Raw genomic sequence first — 21981 nt, 5'->3', positions numbered from 1 at the left:
GAGAGGAGAGAGAAAAAAACTTGCTCGCCAGTTCCCAGACACGACATTGCCTGGTCCTCGATCACTCCTCCATCCTCTGATGGATGACAGCCGCTCCTCCCCGGGCAGATTGGAGCAAGTCCTCCAACCCCTGGCGAATAGAACGCCCCTCTGCGTTTTGGCGGCCGGTAGAGAGTCCCTCCGCCCCTGGTAGTGGCTCCACCGCTCCAGGCGGCCAGCAGTGAGCCCCTCCTCTCCTCGCAGATGGCAGCCATTCCTCTGCATCCAGGTGGCCGGCAGGTGGGGCCGGAAGAGCAGCAACCCCCCCCCCCCCATTTTAACCTTGTTACAGGGGTAAAGAATGCAACCCTACCAGGTGCCCCTATCCAGAGTAAAATAATCTAAAATTAATCCATTTGTTTGAACTGCCGCTACCGGGTGTCTAAAAAGTAACTTAATCCACCCAATAAAGGTATTCCCGAACCCGTACATTTCCAAATTCTTAAAAAGATAATCCCATTCTACCATATCAAATGCATTTCGACATCAAGTGAGATGGCAGCGACCAGAGTTTGATCGTTCACCACTGCCCACATGACATTAATGAAAAGCCTAATGTTATCAGAAGAGTTACAGCCCAGAATAAACCCCACCTGATCTATATGTATAAAAGATGTCATAACTTTACTTAATTGGTTAGCCAGAATTTTTTACAGTATTTTAACATCTAGCTGGATCAGGGAAATTGGATGGTAACTCTTACACTCACTTGGATCTTTGTCCTTTGACTGATCCGGGCTTGCATCATGGTTGGCGGAAGCGTTCCATTCTTTAATGATTCCGTATAAACGTCTAGCAAAAGTAGAGTCAGTTCTGTAGCATAAGATCTAAAATATTCAGCAGCAAAGTCATCTTGCCCCAGAGTCTTGCCTTTAGGCAAGGCCTTAATTAACTCGCCAAGCTCCTCCAAGGTTATCTCAGAATCAAGAGAATTCCTTTGCTCAGTCGTCATTTTAGGAAGTTCTAATGGTTTCACAAAATTTCAAATATCCTCATTAGTAGACGAAGACGTGGAACTATAGAGATCAAGATAGAATTCTTTAAAAGCATTATTAATATCAATGGCTGAGGTAAATATTTCACCACCAGCAGATTTTACTGAGAGAATGGTAGAAAAAGACTCTCTCTGTTTTATATATCTAGCCAGACGCTTCCCTGCTTTGTCCCCCGACTCAAAGTATGACTGTCTTGCCCTGAATAGCCAAAACCCACCTTCCGTGACAAAATAGAATTATATCTGTATTTCAATCAGGTAAATTCCCTAAGGCTATTAGACAACATTCGGTGCTTAAGCTCTGCCTTGGAACTTTTAATATTCCCTTCCACTTCCACGAGTTCTTGTGCTTTGGATTTTTGGGTGAATGAGGCATATGATCTGACCCCTAAGAACTGCCTTAATTGCCTCCCAAGCCACGCCCACAGAGGATACTGAGGACCAGTTGGTCTCCATAAAGACATTGATTTCTGTCTTTAGCATTTGTTGGAATTCAGGATTTTGCAAAAGGGATACATTTAAGTGCCAACTGTATGATTTCTTTTTCTCCATATGTGGTAACACCTCTAAACACACCAGGGCGTGATCTGAGACTAAAACGTTTCCAATTGAGCAATCAACAACAGATGAAATGAGGGACTTACATGTAAAATAAATAAATAAATAAATATTCTAGAGTAAATCTTATGGACTGATGAAAAAACTGTATAGTCCCTTCCAGATGGGTTCAAAAGTCTCCAAATATCTGTAAGACCAAGATTTTAACACATCCTGTGAAGCGCCAATGTTGCTCTAGGGGGCTTGCACACTTTTGCTTCACTATGATCAAGGACTGAGTCCATCAAAAGATTAAAATCTCCTCCCAATGTTGCAAGCTAGCGGCTTGCAACATCCCGTCAAGATCTATAAAAAATCCTGATCATCAACGTAAGGTGCATAAATATTAGCCTGAATAAGACTTTGTCCCTGAATTTCAGCTAAAACTATAATGACTCTTCCTAATTTATCTTTACTCTCTTTGAGACATTTGAATTGTAGATGTTTACTTAGCGTAATGACTCCCTTGCTCTTATTCAAGCCAGCACTATAAAAAAAATGCCCACCCCATATCTTTCCAAATTTTTCAGCTTCCTGTGGAGAAAGGTGCGTTTCTTGAAGAAACACTATATCATATATCTTACGCATAAGAAGAGAAATAACCTTCCTTCTTTTTATGGGGTGCTCCAACCCATTCACATTCCACGTGGAGAGAGACAATCCACTCATATTAACATTTGACATTTTGACATGTAAGAAAAAATAGATCATGTGTCAAAAACAAGATTATAAAGACCACATTCCAACATTGGTGTAACCATCAAAACCTGAACTTCCCCCAGAACAGAACAAACAGAAAAAAGAAAAACGTGTGCATTAACCCTGCGCAAGACAGTGCCAACTGGCGTCCATCCCTCCAAACTCAAACAGTCCATGTACGCCAACGAGAGCCCCCCGTGACAACTTTGCCGTCGGATTACGCCCTGTTTCTATACAAATTTTGTGAGACAGAATTACATAGCAAAAGATAATCTATAAAACAAACTCCAGCCAATAGGTGGAATAAACACAAAGAGCATGTAGATTCATCCATAAAACTGTCCTGAAGGTGTGCTATTCTACAAAATAAGCTCCAGCCGCTAGGTGGAACCAGCACAAAAAAAAAAAAAGCACTCAGTATCCTCAAAGAGTAAATGTTCAGTGAGCCGGTCTACTCGGCTGCAAAGTGAGTACCACAAGATGACTTACTCCCTCCATTTGAATTCTTTGACATATTGTCCTCCTAGAACAGTTATGGAACAGAGTGTATCGAATCTCACCGGTTTATGTCATTAAAAGTGTTAAAACTAGCAAAGTGCGCGGGGCCTGGGTAGCTCAGTGGTAAAAGACGCTCGCTACCACCCCTGGAGTTCGCTAGTTCGCTAGTTCGAATCCCAGGGCGTGCTGAGTGACTCCAGCCAGGTCTCCTAAGCAACCAAATTGTCCCAGTTGCTAGGGAGGGTAGAGTCACATGGGGTAACCTCCTCATGGTCGCTATAATGTGGTTTGTTCTCGGAGGGGCACGTGGTGAGTTGAGCGTGGATGCAGCGGTGGATGGCATGAAGCCTCCACACGTGCTATGTCTCCGTGGCAACGTGCTCAACAAGCCATGTGATAAGATGTGTGGTTTGGCGGTCTCAGACGTGGAGGCAGCTGGCATTCGTCTTCCGCCACCCGGATTGAGACAAATCACTATGTGACCACGAGGACTTAAAAGTGTGTTGGGAATTGGGCATTCTAAATTGGGTGGAAAAGGACAAAAAAAAAAAATTGCAAAGTACGCAGAGCTTGCCGTTCACACATTCGATCCTCGCATGGTGTCACGTGACTCCTGTTTTTATTTTACTTTAAGTAGAGGTGTACTTTAAGTTGTGTATTTCCATCAGACTTTTGGAGTGCAAATAGCCTCACTGTGTGGCAGGTGCAATTTAGACCGGGAGCAAATGCTCACTATGTAATGAATTATTTAAAAAAAAATTATACATTAAATTTGCTTTTTATTTCAACAGGCTTTGAGTAACCATGAAAATGTTTAAATGTTAATGACTGCAGGTGTTTTAATGAGTTCTTTGGATGAATGTATATTTATCTAGATTTCACATGACATTGGAGTTAAAACACACTGATAGATGATACAGATGTTGGGGAGACTGGAGCAACTGTAACAGGGTGTTGGGCCTCATGTATTCAGATATAAGACAAAGTCAGGCCTACATGCAGTCGTATAGAATGACTGAGGTCTACATACAGTCATAAAGCCTTACTGATAACAACCATGCCAAAATCAAACAAAGGGAGTCCAAAACAGACTACAAATCCCATGAAGCCTTGCTCACTTTACACTATGTATGAAATTCTGAAAGATCGAACTCTCAACTCCTATTGGATGAGGCGCACGACAGAACGCAGCCTCAACCATGACGTCATCGGGAGTAGAAAAACCTCCGAGATCCTTCTGGGTGTTGCTTACAGCGACATTGCGTGCCATGCCTAGACGTAGCTCTGCTGCTCTCAGGTGTTGCCTCGTTGCAAAAGGAAGTAACGTATGACTTGGAACTCTGGCCATACAATCTCCACTTGCTGGACGAGTTGAGATTTCTCCGTGTTCCACCAAACACGCTAACGGATCCGAAGGAGACTGCCGAGCAAACCGCGTCTTCACCTGTTTGCCTGCAGAAGTGAAGAAAGAAGATTTCTCTTCCCTCTTCAACCGAGTCGACTTCGATGATTTTTCCGCCAGCCCGCCGAGAATCGGTAGCCGTACTGCCTGCCGACAGAGCAAGGAAACGGCCTCCCGTCATCACCTGAGCCTCGAGGAACCGAGTTGGAGTCAAACGACGGATGAACACACATTCTACCCACGTCCTCATGCGATTCAAGTAAGAGATTTACGTCTGGGCAGAGATAGATTATTTATCCTAGATATGTTATTCTTGTGTATCAAGGTTATTGCTTGTACAATTTACGGACCGTCGAGTCCGCTCATTGCTGCTAATAATACTCAAGGTATTACTGTAACGTACTGTTACCACGAATGAGATTTGCTGCGTTGTAGTCCAGCCACGTTGGACTGTTGTGTATTTCCGCCATCGTGGGTGAGACCGACACACTGAGTTTTCCATTAAAGAACCAAAGACTGCGGGACGGTTTAGGACCCCTTCACCGCATCTCTGAGTGATAAACTAAACGTTTGCTTTCTCTCCACCCACATTCGTGGACATATTCTCTGGCCGGAAACCTCGCGTGACGTACACTCCACGAGAGCCACGTCTGCCATTTTGTGCGCGTCATTCCTTACACGCACACACACACACACACACACACACACACAATACCTTTCTCTAATGTATTTTAGGCTTATTTTGTTACCATATCTAATCATATTACTGTTTAGTTTGTAGTTGGAAGTCGGAAGTTTATTGACTACATTGTATTGATTATTAATTGATATTATTGTATCAATAAACTTTGTTATACTTTAAAGAGAAATGTTTTGGTTTGTTTTGCATACGCCTGTGTCAAGGGCTGGCAAGGGATGTCAGTGCTCGGATTCAAGCCTTCATTGTTTTCATTTTGAATGTCGATGTTCTCCGGACATTGACATTCCTAAGAGAACAATACTATAATGAGACTGCTATACTGTCTGATTATTAGTCTCTTATTCCAGGGCATTGCCCCGGCGATATTAATCCTTATTAATATTCTATTGAATTTGATAATTGATGGTTATCTGTGATGATTATTGATTTAAAGGATTAAAAAGCTAACATTAATTCTAATCAATATTCTATTGATTTTAATAATTAATAATTATCTTGGATAATTATTAATTATTGCTAATAACCAAACACGCTCCTGAATGTAAGGCAAGGGTCATTCCTACAATTTGGTGACATTTAAGACCCCAGTACAAGTTGTAGTATTTACAATGTTTAATTCCACCTGATTACAATTTTAATAGGTTTGGTTAAATAGAACAAAGACTACTTAACCCCCTCAGATCTTTAGTGAACCATGACCTCATTCTACCCCCTGTACCTAAAAAAAGAGATCAGAAAGTAAAATATTGCTATGACAATTGTACAGTTACAACATGTAAAATTTTCAGGGTTTCGCCCATGAAACAATTTTGTGTGCAGAACAACCTTTTTTACACCACTGTCGAGCATCCTTCATAGAAACAGCCCAAACATTCATAAGTTCGGCTATAGGAGTAGAAAAAATCTGTGTGTGACAGTGAGAGAACGATCTAGAGCAAAGCCATTTTCATGATCATAATGTGGATTCTTTTCACACTCATCATAAAACAAAATAATAGGGGGTAACAGATGAATATTATGGCCATGTTTAAGGGTCAATGACGTGATGCAATTTTTTAAAAAAAAAATTTTTGTCCAGGTCTATTAAATTTAAAATACATAGAAAATGTTTTCCACACAAAACATTTACTTTAATACACTTTACTCCTTGAATATTTTCTGAATATATTCTGGGGCTTAAAGTAAAATATGTTATTTGGTGTACAGAGAGAGTAAAAAAAAAAAAGAAAAAAGAAAAAAAAGTCAAAGTCTGATTAAAAGCTGTAATTCTTGAAAAAACTTTTGTTGGCATGACTAGTGCAGAATACTCTTTTTTTGTTATTTCTTTAAAATAAAAAAATAAAAAACAGTGAAACAATTGTGTTTTAAAATAAGATTAATATTTAAAAACGCTTTTGTCCACCAAATCAAAGTCATGTGGTGTAACCAACATGTAGGTAGCTAGTGTTAATGTTGACAAAAAGCACAAAACAAAGCGGGCACCTTTAGACCCCCAGGACTTAGTGTGTTTTTGTTTTTTGTTTTTAACATCTGATATTTCTATGAAAAGGGCACTAAGCACTCTCTCTCTCTCTCTCTCTCTCTCTCTCTCTCTCTCTCTCTCTCTCGCTCTCTCTCTCTCTCTCTCTCTCTCTATATATATATATGTATATATTTATAAAGAAATATATGCCTTTTGTTTTACCTTGAAAAGTGTGTTTGAAAACGTTTTTTTTTATTTTTATTTATTTTTTTTTATTATTAATTTGTTTATACTCTCATGTATTTAAGGTGCAAGGAAAGTTTTATTATACTTTTACTTGATGGTTACACCACATAAAAGTTTAAAAAAATTATTATTATTATTTTTTTTTTTTTTAGAAAATGCTATAAAGGTTTTTCAGAAATTCATGAAATCAAATTAGACACTAAGATTACATTTCTAAGAACTTGACACACGTGTTTAAACTAGATTTTTAAAAGATTTCTTATTTTTAACAGCTTGGACAACCTTATTTGTCAATGACCCATAAGTATTAGCACATATTCCCTGTTCCCACCAATTCGCTAGCTTGCGGACTCTTATTTTGAAATCATTTTATTAACCGGTTGTGCCGCCATTTTGTTCAGTTCCAGCAGGAAGTAGCGTGCTGATCACAGGGCTGCTTATTGTGCCTCAAATATTTTCTTTCATGTATCTCCTGAGATACTGTTTGTCTGTAAGTAATTACCATTAAGTACTGTAAAGGTACACTGTAAGTAATTACCAAAGCCATTCCAGGTATTCCTCAATTAAGGTGTCTTCTATCATGTGAAGTGTTCCTATTTAACCCAAAAGTTTTCTTATGGTATTCAGTGCATTTAGCACTGTAATTATGTGTGTAAGGCATTGATTTATTTCAGTTTCCATTTGTTATGTAATTAAATGCGTTAAATACCATGTTCACAGTTATATTTACTGTATGTGTATTATGCAAGTATAGAATGATGTCATTCAGCCTATGCTTACATCTAAAGTGCATTGTAGCTGTTACAGGGACAGTCCTCATGGAGCAACGTGAGGTTAGATGTCTTGTTCACTGCAAGGACACAATGGTCATAGCTCCTGGACCACTTCTGAGTTTATCTGAACCTGCACATTTTCCTTTTTTCAGTATGCCTCACCACTCCCAACAACAAATATAACTGAATTGAGTAATAAAAAAATATAGTATCATTCAGCACTAAAGAGTATATCACAATTTTTTGTGTAAAAAAAACAGTTTGTCCTAGTCCATTGCACTTATATGTGTTTGTGTATGTAGAGTTATGAATTTTCATATTTGACCACCAAACGTGTAAATTTGTAAACCAAAGTTAAACAGCTAAATAAGTTAAATGTACAAACATTTATATGAACTTATAAATACTGGAAATATTCCCATCATCCTACAGGTGAAGAAAGAGGAGTAAGGTGGCATATAAAGAGGAACAACTCTGACTTTAATACTATTACAAAATGAAGTCTGTAAAAGAGAAGAGTGGAGACTTGAGTGATCCAGAGCTGCAGCTTAATAAAAATGAAGATACTGAGGATCAAAGAGGTTGGTGTCCATTCTTGATTCTTCAAAATCTATGTTGAGGTGCATTAAAAGGGTCATGACATGCGTATTTAGTATCGGGCATGCTTCCTTGTGAATATATATATATATATATATATATATATATTTTAACATCAAAAATTTCACTGCATAATTTCCCTATGCTTTTCTTTCTATCTGTCTGTCTGTCTGTCTATCATCTATTTATCTGTCTGTCTGTCATCTATCTATCTGTCTGTCTATCTGAGTTAGTACTGACAAAGGGAAATAATGCAAGCATACTCATGCTGTAATTAGAAGTGCATCATTAACATTTAAAGTATAAGCTAGGGGTGGGCGATATGACCAAAATCTTACATCACGATATGAATAATTATATATTAGTTTGGTTTATCGGTATCGGCATATGTGTTTTCCGATATGCGCAGATGTGAAAACTTTTTTTTCAGAACATATAATGCAGAAAGCAATGCTTGGGGTGATTTAGAATTGGTGTCATAACGTAGTTTGTCCAGCAGAGCGCACTCCGACTCCATTGTTTACAGAGCTGAGCTGACGATGGTTCTGCAGACAGTGCGAAGTTAAGCGGTGTCTTACTGGTAAGTTGCTAACTAGTATGTGAAATACAAGTTAATAAACAATGACCCCATCATTTTCTCTTTTCAGTATAACTAATATAACGTTAACCCTGTCCCTGACAACCATGTCACTCATGTTTATCACATCTGTTTGCTATGTTAGCCAGCTATATTTTGTCAGTGTAGTCAGTAACGTAGCAGATTGAAAGGTAAGCATAAGAGCATCTTTTTGCAGCTCAGCAGACAACGGTGTGGTGGTGGATTGTATCTGTTGAGTGTTGATTTCATGCTATGTTGTTATCTAGTTGGTGAGACGCAATGCTGGAAAGTAAATAAACAACGTCCATCTTTTACTCTCCATGACAACGAGCTTATAGCTAACTACCTAACCACATAGCTACTTTCATACCTTGTCAGCTGAGTGGAAGCTAATGTGTAAACATGTATTCACCTAACTGTTTTGTTCAGGATTCACAGTTTGGTACCCTCTTCAACCGAGCAATTCCAGTCGTTGCATTTACAAAATGTAGTATTTAAAAGTCTGGTTTTCCACCATTGAAAGTTTCCCCTTAACTTGTATAGCAGAATACGGCGTAGCACCGCTGTCGCTGTTTATCTCTTGATTTGGCAGGTGTAAATGCTCCTTGTTTTACAACCTGCCACTAATTGACTTGTAGTATTAAAATAGTCAGCAGTTGACTGATACTAAACAGTACTACTGATGTTTATTTAGCTATTTATTTTATTTTTATTTATTCTTTATTTAAATGCTCAGCAATTGACTGATACTAAACATACACAGGGTTTTTCCTGGCTCAAAATGAGGCAGAGGTGGTACCATCCTGATCATGTGCACACATACACTTGTACCATGCCTTCCACTGGCTGAAGCAAGCACAAGCAACACATTTTAGGTGTTCTAATAATTAGATGATTGAAAAAAATGACAATTATAAACTTATAGCATATTTAATTAAAAAAGCTAACATGTTCAACATTAAATACAACATAACAGCTAATGTGTTCATTTATAGTTAACAAACAGCAAACTTGATTAACCTCTTAAACCGATAATATGATCATCTCTGATCTCAGGTATGTGGGTGGGTATGGTGGGAAGGGACGATGTGTAGAGACCAATCGGCCACTGTTTTACAGCTTGGATTGGACTGAACGCTTAGATCGGCAGGTCTTGATTTACCATGCGCGCAACTGAAACAGTGCTGGATCTCATTACTTGTTACTTATTCTGTGTAATTATGTTTCTGGTTTATTGTGGCATTTACAAATGTAAGTAGTTCTTAGGTTCAGTAAAACCCTCAGATCACTTGTTTGGAGAGTTTTTTGGACTTTTGATAAAAAAGGCTACCTTGGTTCCAAATGCCATAACTTGCTTTGAGAAAATAAAATGTTTTACCCAGATACAGTTGACAGGATTGTAGTCATCATGTCAAGCATGAATAATTAACAAAATGAATAAATAAACTGCATCACTTTCTCAGCAGTGTTGTAACATAAGAGCCTCCAAACATGAGATGTACGTTTGCTTTTTTTGAGAAAATCAAGATTATGCGTGGTTAGTCATTTTTAAGTCACTGAAATAAGGCCATGAAACACAGAATAGATTTTGTAGACTCCCGTTTTCGCTCACAAAATTAACTTTTGTGAGACACTTTTTGTGTTAGAAAGGCCGTATTGGATCACGCTCTTCTTCTGAGGTAAATTCAAAGTGTGTCTTGTTCCAAAAACGATAATGAGCTCAAACGGGAAAGACTGTACCTCTCGTTGGTTTCATACGGATTACACAATCGGAGAATATTTGTTTTCAATTTAAATTGGTTCATTTAAAAGTAGACGATTCAAGCTTTCTATAGACATATTTCTCATGTCTGCGAGGCAAGAATACGCTGAGTTTCGGTTCATTTTCGTGACGCGCTCCAGACAGAAGTTAACGGAGACTTAGATGGCAGAAAGCGCATCCTGTATGATTTCTTTATTTTACAAAACCACAACGTTTTGCTGTAATTGTGAGTGTACACAAATAAAAGTAAACCCTTTATTTTTATTTCATTCGAGTATTTAATTCTGCTGTTATTAGGGGAAAAAGTCAGTTGATCGCACCGGCGCCTCCGGTGACCACAGAGGATTGACTATTTTATGTTATCAATATAAAAAACGAGTCAAACAGGAGCAATTCAAATATTGAATTTTGGGAGCATTTCCGATCCTGCACGATGCTGTTTTGAGCCAGCGCCTGATTAGCTTGCTTGTTGTTAAGCTTAATGGAGGGCTATTGCCTAAGTTCTGCTGGCTCTATGGAGATTTTTTTTTATAGTGGTTTAATTTCACAGCAGTGGCAAACAATGTCGAAGTTTAGGGCAAACATTATCCTTACCTGGCTGTCACAAATGAAGGCTGGTCAGGTAGACTTCGATGTTGATCCTCGGGGCACTCGTTCTGCATGCGTTAACTGTAGCCTAGTTTCCATCCACTTTTCACGCTATTTTGTTATCGACAAAGTGAAAATGCGTAAAACACATTTTTCGAAATTTGCCGTCTTCTGCCTGTTTCCAATCAAATGGCCTTTTATCGATAAAAATGGTGTGCGTGAAGACATCATGCCTAAAAAAACACTTTGTCGCATACGTTTTGGTTTATCCCAAAAGAAATCTGCCCTTAAGCCGTTTCCATACAGAAATGTGTGTTTATCGCTAATTCGCCTCCCAGATGTCCCTAATTTGTTTTCCTCCGAAGTTTTGGTATTGAGACAATTCATTGAAATTAGCCAGCTTACTGTCATTTTAATTTCACAAATAAATGCAATCAGAAGACGAGGAATTGCAATCAAAAGGGAGCAGTTGCCCTTCTGATAGGACTGTAATATTGGTCCTGATGTTGCACCTATCGCAGGTTGCCACCAGTTCCGACCCATCATGGCCCTGTTCAAGGTGGCAACCTGCACCAAGCAGTGGGGGAAACTTTCAGTCTTAGTATAAGGACCATCCATCGATGTGTATATGCTGTGTGCACAGCTATTAAAGAAACATTGATGCGGTGTAATATCAGGGTTTACATATTCAGTATAATACATTCCTGATATTCAATAGACTATTTTGAACAATCATCTATTCTAAAGCATTGCCATCACAACTTCATTATGTCCCACATCTTTGTCCAGCAACTTTTAATGACCAACTGAAATTCATTGTCATCTAAAATTAATTTTAGCATCATAATGTAATTTAAATTTTCTGAAGAAGCTCAGCAAATGCGATCCGAGGTAAAGAGGGTTAGATTTAAAATTTTCAAAATTTTTCTGAAAGTGAACTCAGCATTGGACAAATAGTTCTGATAGTTTATAATCTATTCTAAGAATGTCATTCAGCCGACTTTTTTCATTTACAGAACAGGGCTAATTTAAGTTTGTGTAAAGAAAAGGCAATAGGTCTATAGGTCTAAAAAAAAAAAAATATATATATATATATATATATATATATATATATATATATATATATATATATATATTATATATATTTTTTTTTTTCGTTTGGTAATTTTTTTTTAATGCTTTTTCGTTTGGTAATTTATTTAATTTAATACAGGGAATTTTGCCGGCAATTTTTCAAAAGTAATCTAAACAATAATTTTATAGAATTTGGCTGATAGTGTTCTGAAAAAGCACACTGAAGCTTTTCTCCTAGTATTGTGAATTTATTTTTAATTTAAAACATCTTTGTGCACAGAAATGATATGTTTTTTTGTATTGTGGGCTAATTCCGTGACTGCCGTCTATTATTTTGAATGGTGTGGAAAAGCAACTTTAATAAATGGATGTCTACCATGATTAAATTAATCACAAACAGTGGCCATTCATTTGTTCTTCCGTGCACGTGTCGATGTGCATGATACAAGATATTTGTGTTGGCACTCCTGGAAGTGTCATGTTTGCAGCATTGGATCTATATGCCATTAAGATCAATCCATAATCAGGTACTGTAAATTGGCTTTAAGGATGTATACCTTGTTGTCATGATGTCAACACTGGCTAACAATTGGGGTAAATTCTTTCATGTGACACTACATTTTTGAGTTACTGACAATTTTCTTGACAAAAAGTGTTTCCAAACCAGTTTTTCGCGATATTTGAAGTATCGACATAGAGTTTATGCACTAGAGTTAAACAGAAAAATATTATGTCGACACTTGTGAAATTTTAGCGATAATTTGCGTTTCTATCAGCTTTACTTTAATGCGCTAAAACTTTGCAAAAAATCCTTGGATGGAAACGGCCAAGGGCCAAATTTAAATAAAAACTAAAATATAAATTAAAAAATAAGAAATGACTTGCAAAAAAAAGGGCACTTAACTAGTGATAGAGGGTGGGTGCTTGAGCACCACTTAGGGTCTATCTGTGCACCTGACTGCCTGCCTGAGTTTCGTTGACAGTCGGAAGTGGCATGAAATTTGACAGAGGTGGCAGCCTCATAATTCTCTATGCAGGAAAAACCCTGATACAGTACTGATTCTTTTTTAGCTATAATTTTAATTTATTCTTTATTTAAATGGTCAGCAACTGACTGATACTGAACATACAGTACTGATGTTTATTTAGCTATTTATTGTATTTTTATTCTTTATTTTCTAAGTGTTCATTTCTAGAATTTGTTGACAATGTATAATATTGTCAAATATTCTTTGTTAAAAATATTTGTTTAAGAAAGCAGCCTTCTGAGTACCTTTGCATAGTCATATTGGTGCACAATCCACATAGAAAAGGTCTATTTTCATTCCAGCTCAAAAATTAAATATATCAATAAATGGTGAATTTTCCCCCTCTAAAATCGGTATCGGTCTCAAAAATCCCATATCGGTCGGGCTTTAATATATACAGCTGTGCTCAAAGTCTGCATACTCTTAGTTCTTAATACTGTGTATTGCCCCCTTTAGCATTAATGACAGCATGCAGTCTTTTGTAATAGTTGTCTATGAGGCCCCAAATTCTTGCAGGTGGTATAGCTGCCCATTCGTCTTGGCAAAATGCCTCCAGGTCATGCAAAGTCTTTGGTCGTCTTGCATGAACCGCACGTTTGAGATCTCCCCAGAGTGGCTCGATGACATTAAGGTCAGGAGAATGTGATGGCCACTCAAGAACCTTCCCTTTTCTGCTGTAACCACTGGAGTGTCAACTTGGCAGAAGAATGCAAATTGTCTGCCAGTATTTTCTGATAACATGCTGCATTCATCTTGCCATCAATTTTTACAAGATTCCCCATGCCTTTAGAGCTCACACACCCCCAAAACATCAGTGAGCCACCACCATGCTTCACAGTGGGGATGGTATTCTTTTCTCTATAGGCCTTGTTGACCCCTCTCCAAACATAGTGCTTATGGTTGTGACTATAAAGCTCTATTTTGGTCTCGTCACTCCAAATTACAGTGTGCCAGAAGCTGTGAGGCGTGTCATGGTGTTGTCGGGCATATTGTAACCGGGCTTTTTTGTGGCATTGGCGCAGTAAAGGCTTCTTTCTGGCAACTCGACCATGCAGCTCATTTTTGTTCAAGTATCATCATATTATGCTCTTTGAAACAACCACACCGTCTTTTTCCAGAGCATCCTGTATTTCTCCTGAGGTTACCTGTGGGTTTTTCTTTGTATCCCGAACAATTCTTCTGGCAGTTGTGGCTGAAATCTTTCTTGGTCTACCTGACCATGGCTTGGTATCAAGAGATCCCCGAATTTTCCACTTCTTAATAAGTGATTGAACAGTACTGACTGGCATTTTCAAGGCTTTGGTTATCTTTTTATATCTTTTTCCATCTTTATAAAGTTCCATTACCTTGTTACACAGGTCTTTTGACAGTTCTTTTCTGCTCCCCATGGCTCAGTATCTAGCCTGCTCAGTGTATCCACGTGAGCGCTAACAAACTCATTGACTATTTATACACAGACACTAATTGCAATTTAAAAAGCTACAGGTGTGAGAAATTAACCTTTACTTGCCTTTTAAACCTGTGTGTGTCACCTTGTGTGTCTGTAACAAGGCCAAACATTCAAGGGTGTGTAAACTTTTGATCAGGGCCATTTGGGTGATTTCTGTTATCATTATGATTTAAAAAGGAGCCAAACAACTATGTGATAATAAATGGCTTCATATGATCACTATCCTTAAATAAAAGACAGTGTTTTTGCATGATCAGTCATATTTTCAAAATCAATGCCAAAATTTCACAATTTCTGCCAGGGTATGCAAACTTTTGAACACAACTGTGTATTTATATATAAATATATAAATTTAAATCTATACAAATTGGTTTATACTGTATATTAATTAACCATATTGTAATGCCTATTTTTGAATAATATGGTAATTTAATTAATTACTTTATAAATGAAATGACTTCCTCTTATATAATTATCTCTTTATTTGGAACTTGGAATGTAGTCAGAATAGAAAAAATATATATATACAGGTGCATCTCAATAAATTAGAATGTCGTGGAAAAGTTCATTTATTTCAGTAATTCAACTCAAATTGTGAAACTCGTGTATTAAATAAATTCAGTGCACACAGACTGAAGTAGTTTAAGTCTTTGGTTCTTTTAATTGTGATGATTTTGGCTCACATTTAACAAAAACCCACCAATTCACTATCTCAAAAAATTAGAATACATCATAAGACCAATAAAAAAAACATTTTTAGTGAATTGTTGGCCTTCTGGAAAGTATGTTCATTTACTGTATATGTACTCAATACTTGGTAGGGGCTCCTTTTGCTTTAATTACTGCCTCAATTCGGTGTGGCATGGAGGTGATCAGTTTGTGGCACTGCTGAGGTGGTATGGAAGCCCAGGTTTTTTTGACAGTGGCCTTCAGCTCATCTGCATTTTTTGGTCTCTTGTTTCTCATTTTCCTCTTGACAGTACCCCATAGATTCTCTATGGGGTTCAGGTCTGGTGAGTTTGCTGGCCAGTCAAGCACACCAACACCATGGTCATTTAACCAACTTTTGGTGCTTTTGGCAGTGTGGGCAGGTGCCAAATCCTGCTGGAAAATGAAATCAGCATCTTTAAAAAGCTGGTCAGCAGAAGGAAGCCTGAAGTGCTCCAAAATTTCTTGGTAAACGGGTGCAGTGACTTTGGTTTTCAAAAAACACAATGGACCAACACCAGCAGATGACATTGCACCCCAAATCATCACAGACTGTGGAAACTTAACATTGGACTTCAAGCAACTTGGGCTATGAGCTTCTCCACCCTTCCTCCAGACTCTAGGACCTTGTTTTCCAAATGAAATACAAAACTTGCTCTCATCTGAAAAGAGGACTTTGGACCACTGGGTAACAGTCCAGTTCTTCTTCTCCTTAGCCCAGGTAAGACGCCTCTGACGTTGTCTGTGGTTCAGGAGTGGCTTAACAAGAGGAATACGACAACTGTAGCCAAATTCCTTGACATGTCTGTGTGTGGTGGCTCTTGATGCCTTGACCCCAGCCTCAGTCCATTCCTTGTGAAGTTCACCCAAATTCTTGAATCGATTTTGCTTGACAATCATAAGGCTGCGGTTCTCTTGGTTGGTTGTGCATCTTTTTCTTCCACACTTTTTCCTTCCACTCAACTTTCTGTTAACATGCTTGGATACAGCACTCTGTGAACAGCCAGCTTCTTTGGCAATGAATGTTTGTGGCTTACCCTCCTTGTGAAGGGTGTCAGTGATTGTCTTCTGGACAACTGTCAGATCAGCAGTCTTCCCCATGATTGTGTAGCCTAGTGAACCAAACTGAGAGACCATTTTGAAGGCTCAGGAAACCTTTGCAGGTGTTTTGAGTTGATTAGCTGATTGGCATGTCACCATATTCTAATTTTTTGAGATAGTGAATTGGTGGGTTTTTGTTAAATGTGAGCCAAAATCATCACAATTAAAAGAACCAAAGACTTAAACTACTTCAGTCTGTGTGCATTGAATTTATTTAATACACGAGTTTCACAATTTGAGTTGAATTACTGAAATAAATGAACTTTTCCACGACATTCTAATTTATTGAGATGCACCTGTATATTTAATTTGGTTTTAAATCAACCTTAACATAATGCTAAGTTTCACATTATGCCACATTTCAGTCTGATGTTGACTAATATTTTTATTTTTCTTATAAACTTTCCTCAAAAAACTTGACATCTTCTGAAAGCAAGGCAACAAAGGAAATAATCCATAAGTAAAAACATATATATTAAAAAACACGTAATTTGGCTCTAAATTATTTATCACTGTTGAGAATATTTGAATATCTGAAAGCAAACATGTCCAGTTTGTTTCTAATATCTAACATAATTAGAACTGAATTTTATTAAGGTTGATGATGTGTAGTTTAAAAAATCTGCATGACTGTTGACACATAATTGTTCGCACATGAAACATTTGCTGTTTTCCTCGTCAGTGTTGGTTAGAATGTCAGGCTCTCTCTCCATTTGAGATGTTTGACTTCCTCCATAGCGCTTTAAGGTAAAAAACAAACAAACTCCAATCTCAGTAGAATTCAAACAGTTCACGCGAGTTTGAACTTTGTGCCGTGAATGCAGGAGTGAATCCCCTAAATTTGAATGCCATGTGTGTACGGAATACAGAACTGACTTCTGCAATTGCGATGATTGACAAGTATAGTCATAGCAACGCTGCAGCGTCTCTATGCACAAAATAAACGAATGCCACCAGCTTAACTTGTTTTGTGTTCGCTGATTAACCACCAGAGACATATTTTCATCTGGCAATTAGGGATGCACAATAATATCGGCACGTCTTCGGAATCGGCCGATAAAGGCTTAAAAATTAATTATTGGCATCGGCCCGATATGAAAGATTTTAAGATGATGTTTTCATTATGTGCCGGCGACAACTCGAATGTTTGTAGGGAATGTTAGTGATAAGTTCATGTCAGCGGTGTGGACTCTACAGTAAGTGAGACTTACAGCAAAGTTGCTATTTGCAATAACTGCAAAGCATCAGTCATGTGAGGAGCCAATCCACACTCCTTCAACACCACATATTTAATAACGCATCTTAAGAATCGCCATCCCGATCATTATAACCTCAGCAGCGACCACCCAAAGGTGAAAGCTCTCAACAAAAAAATAATTGAAATGATTGCTCTTGATAATCAGCCCTTTAGCGTGGTGGAAGATGTAGGCTTTCGCAGATTGATTTACTACTTAGAGCCACAGTATGCAATGCCTAGCCCTTGCTACTTACCTGAACTGTATAGTGTCAGCAATGTCCATATAGAGAAGCTCTTCGCTGATGTTACTTCTGTGAGCTTTACAACGGATATCTGGACATCAAGTGTAACTCCTGTCAGTATGTTGAGCTTCACTGCCCAGTGGATTGACGAGGATTTCATCCTTAAAAAGGCTATTCTGCACTCGCAAGAGTGCCCGGGCTCTCACACAGCAGCAACGATTGCGTCCACGTTTGAAGGGATGATTGAGATGTGGAAAATCCCCAAAGAGAACTTGCATGTAGTGCTACGAGACAATGCACGCAACATGACAAAAGCAGTGGAGGAGTTTGGTGTTCCAAGTTTACCATGCATGGCACACACGCTGCAGTTGTCTGTGCATGAAGGTGTCCTATCGCAATGCAGCATTGCAGATGTTGTGGCCTTAGGGAGGAGAATGGTGGGGCATTTCAGGCATTTGCAACTTGCATGCAGTCGCCTACAAGGGATACAGAAAGAGCTCGGGATGCCAGCAAAACGACTTCAACAAGATGTCGTAACTAGGTGGAATTCGATGTTTTACATGATGCAAAGCTTGGTCGAGCAGAAAAGGGCACTAGGTGCATATGCTGCTGAATTTTAACTTCCTGCATCTTTGACGGGAAATCAAGAAAACATGGTCACACTACTTGCCCCCTTTGAGCAGTTGACCAGAGAAATCAGTTCTGCAGCGGTGTCTGCAGCTGATGTGATTCCCGCTGTTATGGCACTGACATGGCTGCTTGGCAAGAGTAGTGACACAGACAGAGGAGTGCAGTCAGCCAAAAATACCCTACTGAAAGCAGTCAGTGATCGTTTCAATGGTGTGCAAACTGAACCACTTTATTTAGTTGCAACCATGCTCGATGCCCGATTCAAAGACCGGTATTTTGACGATAAAAAGAGGAGTACCCGCGAGCTGCTGCTTAAAGTCCTGGATGAAATGATGGGCAGTGATGATCAGCGCAGGGATGCCAGCACAGAGGATCCACCAGAGAAGAAGACCCGAACAGGATCACTGCTGGACATGTATGAAGAAATTTTGGAGGAGAGTGTCTTGTTGAAGAGCAAATCAACACCGAAACCTTATCACATGTAGGCCATGGTATAAGCCTTTAAAAATCATACTGAATCATCATGCATTATTAGATGTTTCTGGCAAATAAGATTTCTTAAAAAAAAAAAAAAAGAAAAAGGGAGCCGGTTACGGCACTTTCAATGCCTGAAGAATTAAAAAAATATATATTTTTTTAATTTATTTTTTATTTTATTTATTTTTTTGCTACTTTGTTAGGTACACGCATACCTGGCTGAAAACACAATCTGTTGGAATACTGGAAATCCAACCAGGCCCGTTTCCCTCCTCTTGCTCGTGCAGCACGCAAATACCTCAGTGCGCCCAGCACAAGCATTGAAAGCGAACGCCTGTTTAGCGCAGTCATGTGATGGATGAAAAAAGGAATCAAATTGAAGTTTAAAAAGCAGAGATGCTGATTTTTGTTCAGAAAAACTTACCTCTGCTTAAGGAATAGTCCGTTCTTTTTGTTTGTTTTTTTACATTGTTCATTGGTTTCCCTTTTACAGTTTAAAGTAGCCACAGTATGCTCCTATTTTTGAATTCATTTAGTTAATATTCTTAAATTAAAATTACAGTGCTGCTGGTGACCCAGCTTTAAGCTGTGCAGCTTGGTCAAGTCAGCTCATTCACTGTTCATGTTTTTCCAACCTCGTTCATTGTTCTCTAAGTAAATGTTTTAGCTGAAGTCTAAATTAAACTGCTTTTGCTTGTTGCTCTCAAGAACAACATATTTTGTGTTGTTTGAAAACATAACATAAATATGTCATGTTTCACATCTTGCCTAAATTGAAGTCAATGCCTTGTTTTAGTCAGTGAATGTGTACATTAGTAAAGTAGCCTATAAAGGAGTTTTTTTCTGTCTTCATCTGCAACAAGTAGGTTATTACAATAAGAGTAAATGGTTATTTCTGCTACAGGAGATACTTGGTGTTCTTTCCAAAGAAAGAAAAAAAAAAGATATGAATATCGGCCAAAATAAGTTGGAAAATATCGGCAAAAATCCAATATTGTGCATCCCTAATGTTTAGTTTTTCGACAGAATAACTGTGTTATGTTTATGCGCGTCTGAACGGCTGATGTTAAAACAGTGCGCACGCTTTCTCTGGTGATTTACACCAGGAGAAGGTGGACACATCTCACACGCACCATTGATCACGTCATTAACAACTAGTTGTACACTACGTGGAATTTCTGAAAATGCGGTTGTCATTACCTGAATTTTTCAGGAGTTAATTCGGTTGTAAAATGCGGTTGTCACTCCCGTATCAAACTGTGTGTGTACAAAATTAAGCACTAAAAGGGGAACTGACAACCGAATTTAGCTGCTGTGTGTACATAGCCTAAGAGTCCCCAAGCATTTATGAACAAAAGTTTAATTACAACACATTGCACAGTGTATAATAACAATTCAAATTAATGCACAGAAAAATATAAATCATATTCATAGCATACTCATAAATATTTATACACTGTGTATCATATCAACCATTGAGAAAAAGGTTTCATTCAGATACATTAACCCTTTCAAAAAATTACAATTATTACCTGCTCATCTGAAATACCTGCCAACTGATCATTTCTGTGGATGCCTTTAACATCTCTATTGACTCCACATATGACTCGTGATATATTTCATGTTTTCAAAATTCATACGGTAGTTTTGTGTTGTACAACATACCTAGAGTCCGAAATTGCATTTTGTAAACCATTGGCTGTGTTTTATTCCTGCAGGGGGTGCTTGACGCTCTGAAAACCAAATCCACCATGCATACGCATTAAGATCTCAGAGCATTTTATCTCATTAAAGACATTTTTACACTGGATAGTTATTTTAAATAAAAACTTATAATTGCAAGGTTTCATACTTGTGAATGTAAATCCACCTCAGCAGTATCAATAAAAGCATTTTTTTTTTCTCAGATTAACATTTTTATTGGTTGCTTCTCAAAATGACACACAAAGCAAAACATTCACATACAGAGTCAACCATTAAATTCCATTGTTTCCCTTCCCCCCTCCCGACTCCCAACCCCACCCCGACCCCCAACAAACATCACTGTGGCCAAAGCCAGAGTACACGCAGCTAAAAAATATAATAAATATATATATATATATATATATATATATATATATATATATATATATAAATAAATAATAGTTTACTTATCAATGTAATGATTCCCCTGTTCTTACTTGAGCCAGCACTAAAGAAAACATGTCCACCCCATATCTTCCCAAATTTTTCAGCTTCCTGCAGGGAAAGATGTGTTTCTTGAAGAAGCACAATATCATATTTCTTATGTTTAAGAAAAGAAATTACCTTCCTTCTTTTTATAGGGTGCCCCAACCCATTCACATTCCACGTGGAGAGAGATAATCCACTCATAAGTCTGGTGTTTCTGTACAAAAATTTGTAAGACAGAATTGTAAAACAGAATTACACAACAGAAGATAATCTAAAAAACAAACTCCAGCCCATAAGCGGAAAAACAAAAAAAATATGTAGATTCATCCACTTAATTGTCTCGAAGGTGTGTTCCTCCACAAAACAAGCTCCAGCCGCTATAGGAACCAGCACAAAAAAAAAAAAAAACATTCAGTTCTTTCAGCAGTCAAACTCACTCCAATGTCCTGCAAGAAATATTCAACAAAACCAACTCCAGCCAACAGGAGGCATAAGCACCCAAAACAAGCAGATTCATCCACAAGCTGTCACGAAGAAATGATACTACACAAAACAAACTCCAGCCGCTAGGCGGAACCAGCACAAAAAGAAACGAAAAAGGCACCCAGCTTCCTCGAACAGTCAAGTGTATGTTCAGTGAGTCAGTTCACTAAGCAGCATGAAAATCACCAAATGGCTTACTCACTCCAATGTTTTTATGAAGGACAGTGCTTGCTGTGGGCATGTACTGTAAATTCTCTACATCCATCCTTAGTATCTATTCTCAGTTTGGCCGGAAACATCAGTGCAAAAGCGATCCTCCATTGATGTAAGAGTTTCTTGCATTCCCTGAATCGTTCATGTTTCTCTTGTCGAATTTGCAAAGTCTGGGAACAAGAAAATGTTGTGATTCTTCCAAGAAAGCTTT

At 38.1% G+C, this 21981-nt stretch overlaps 1 protein-coding gene across 6 annotated transcripts in view; it reads left to right on the top strand.

The window, feature by feature from the left end:
- Positions 1-7032: 7032 nt before the first annotated feature.
- LOC127440768 (gastrula zinc finger protein XlCGF57.1-like) overlaps positions 7033-21981 on the top strand; it is an 80649-nt gene continuing 65700 nt past the window's right edge. For 2 of the 6 annotated variants that reach the window (XR_007897188.1, XR_007897187.1), the window contains exon 1: positions 7033-7991. Coding sequence is in view for 3 of the 6 variants with exons in the window: in XM_051697623.1 (XP_051553583.1) it covers positions 7907-7991 (85 nt within the window). In the remaining 3 variants the exon portion in view is untranslated. The remainder of the gene's footprint in view (positions 7992-21981) is intronic. The other 4 variants (XM_051697623.1, XM_051697624.1, XM_051697622.1 and 1 more) reach the window with 4 other exon arrangements.

This window comes from Myxocyprinus asiaticus, chromosome 5 (assembly GCF_019703515.2).
Source record: "Myxocyprinus asiaticus isolate MX2 ecotype Aquarium Trade chromosome 5, UBuf_Myxa_2, whole genome shotgun sequence".
Lineage (NCBI taxonomy): Eukaryota > Metazoa > Chordata > Actinopteri > Cypriniformes > Catostomidae > Myxocyprinus > Myxocyprinus asiaticus.
This window is presented reverse-complemented; position numbering and strand designations above follow the sequence as displayed.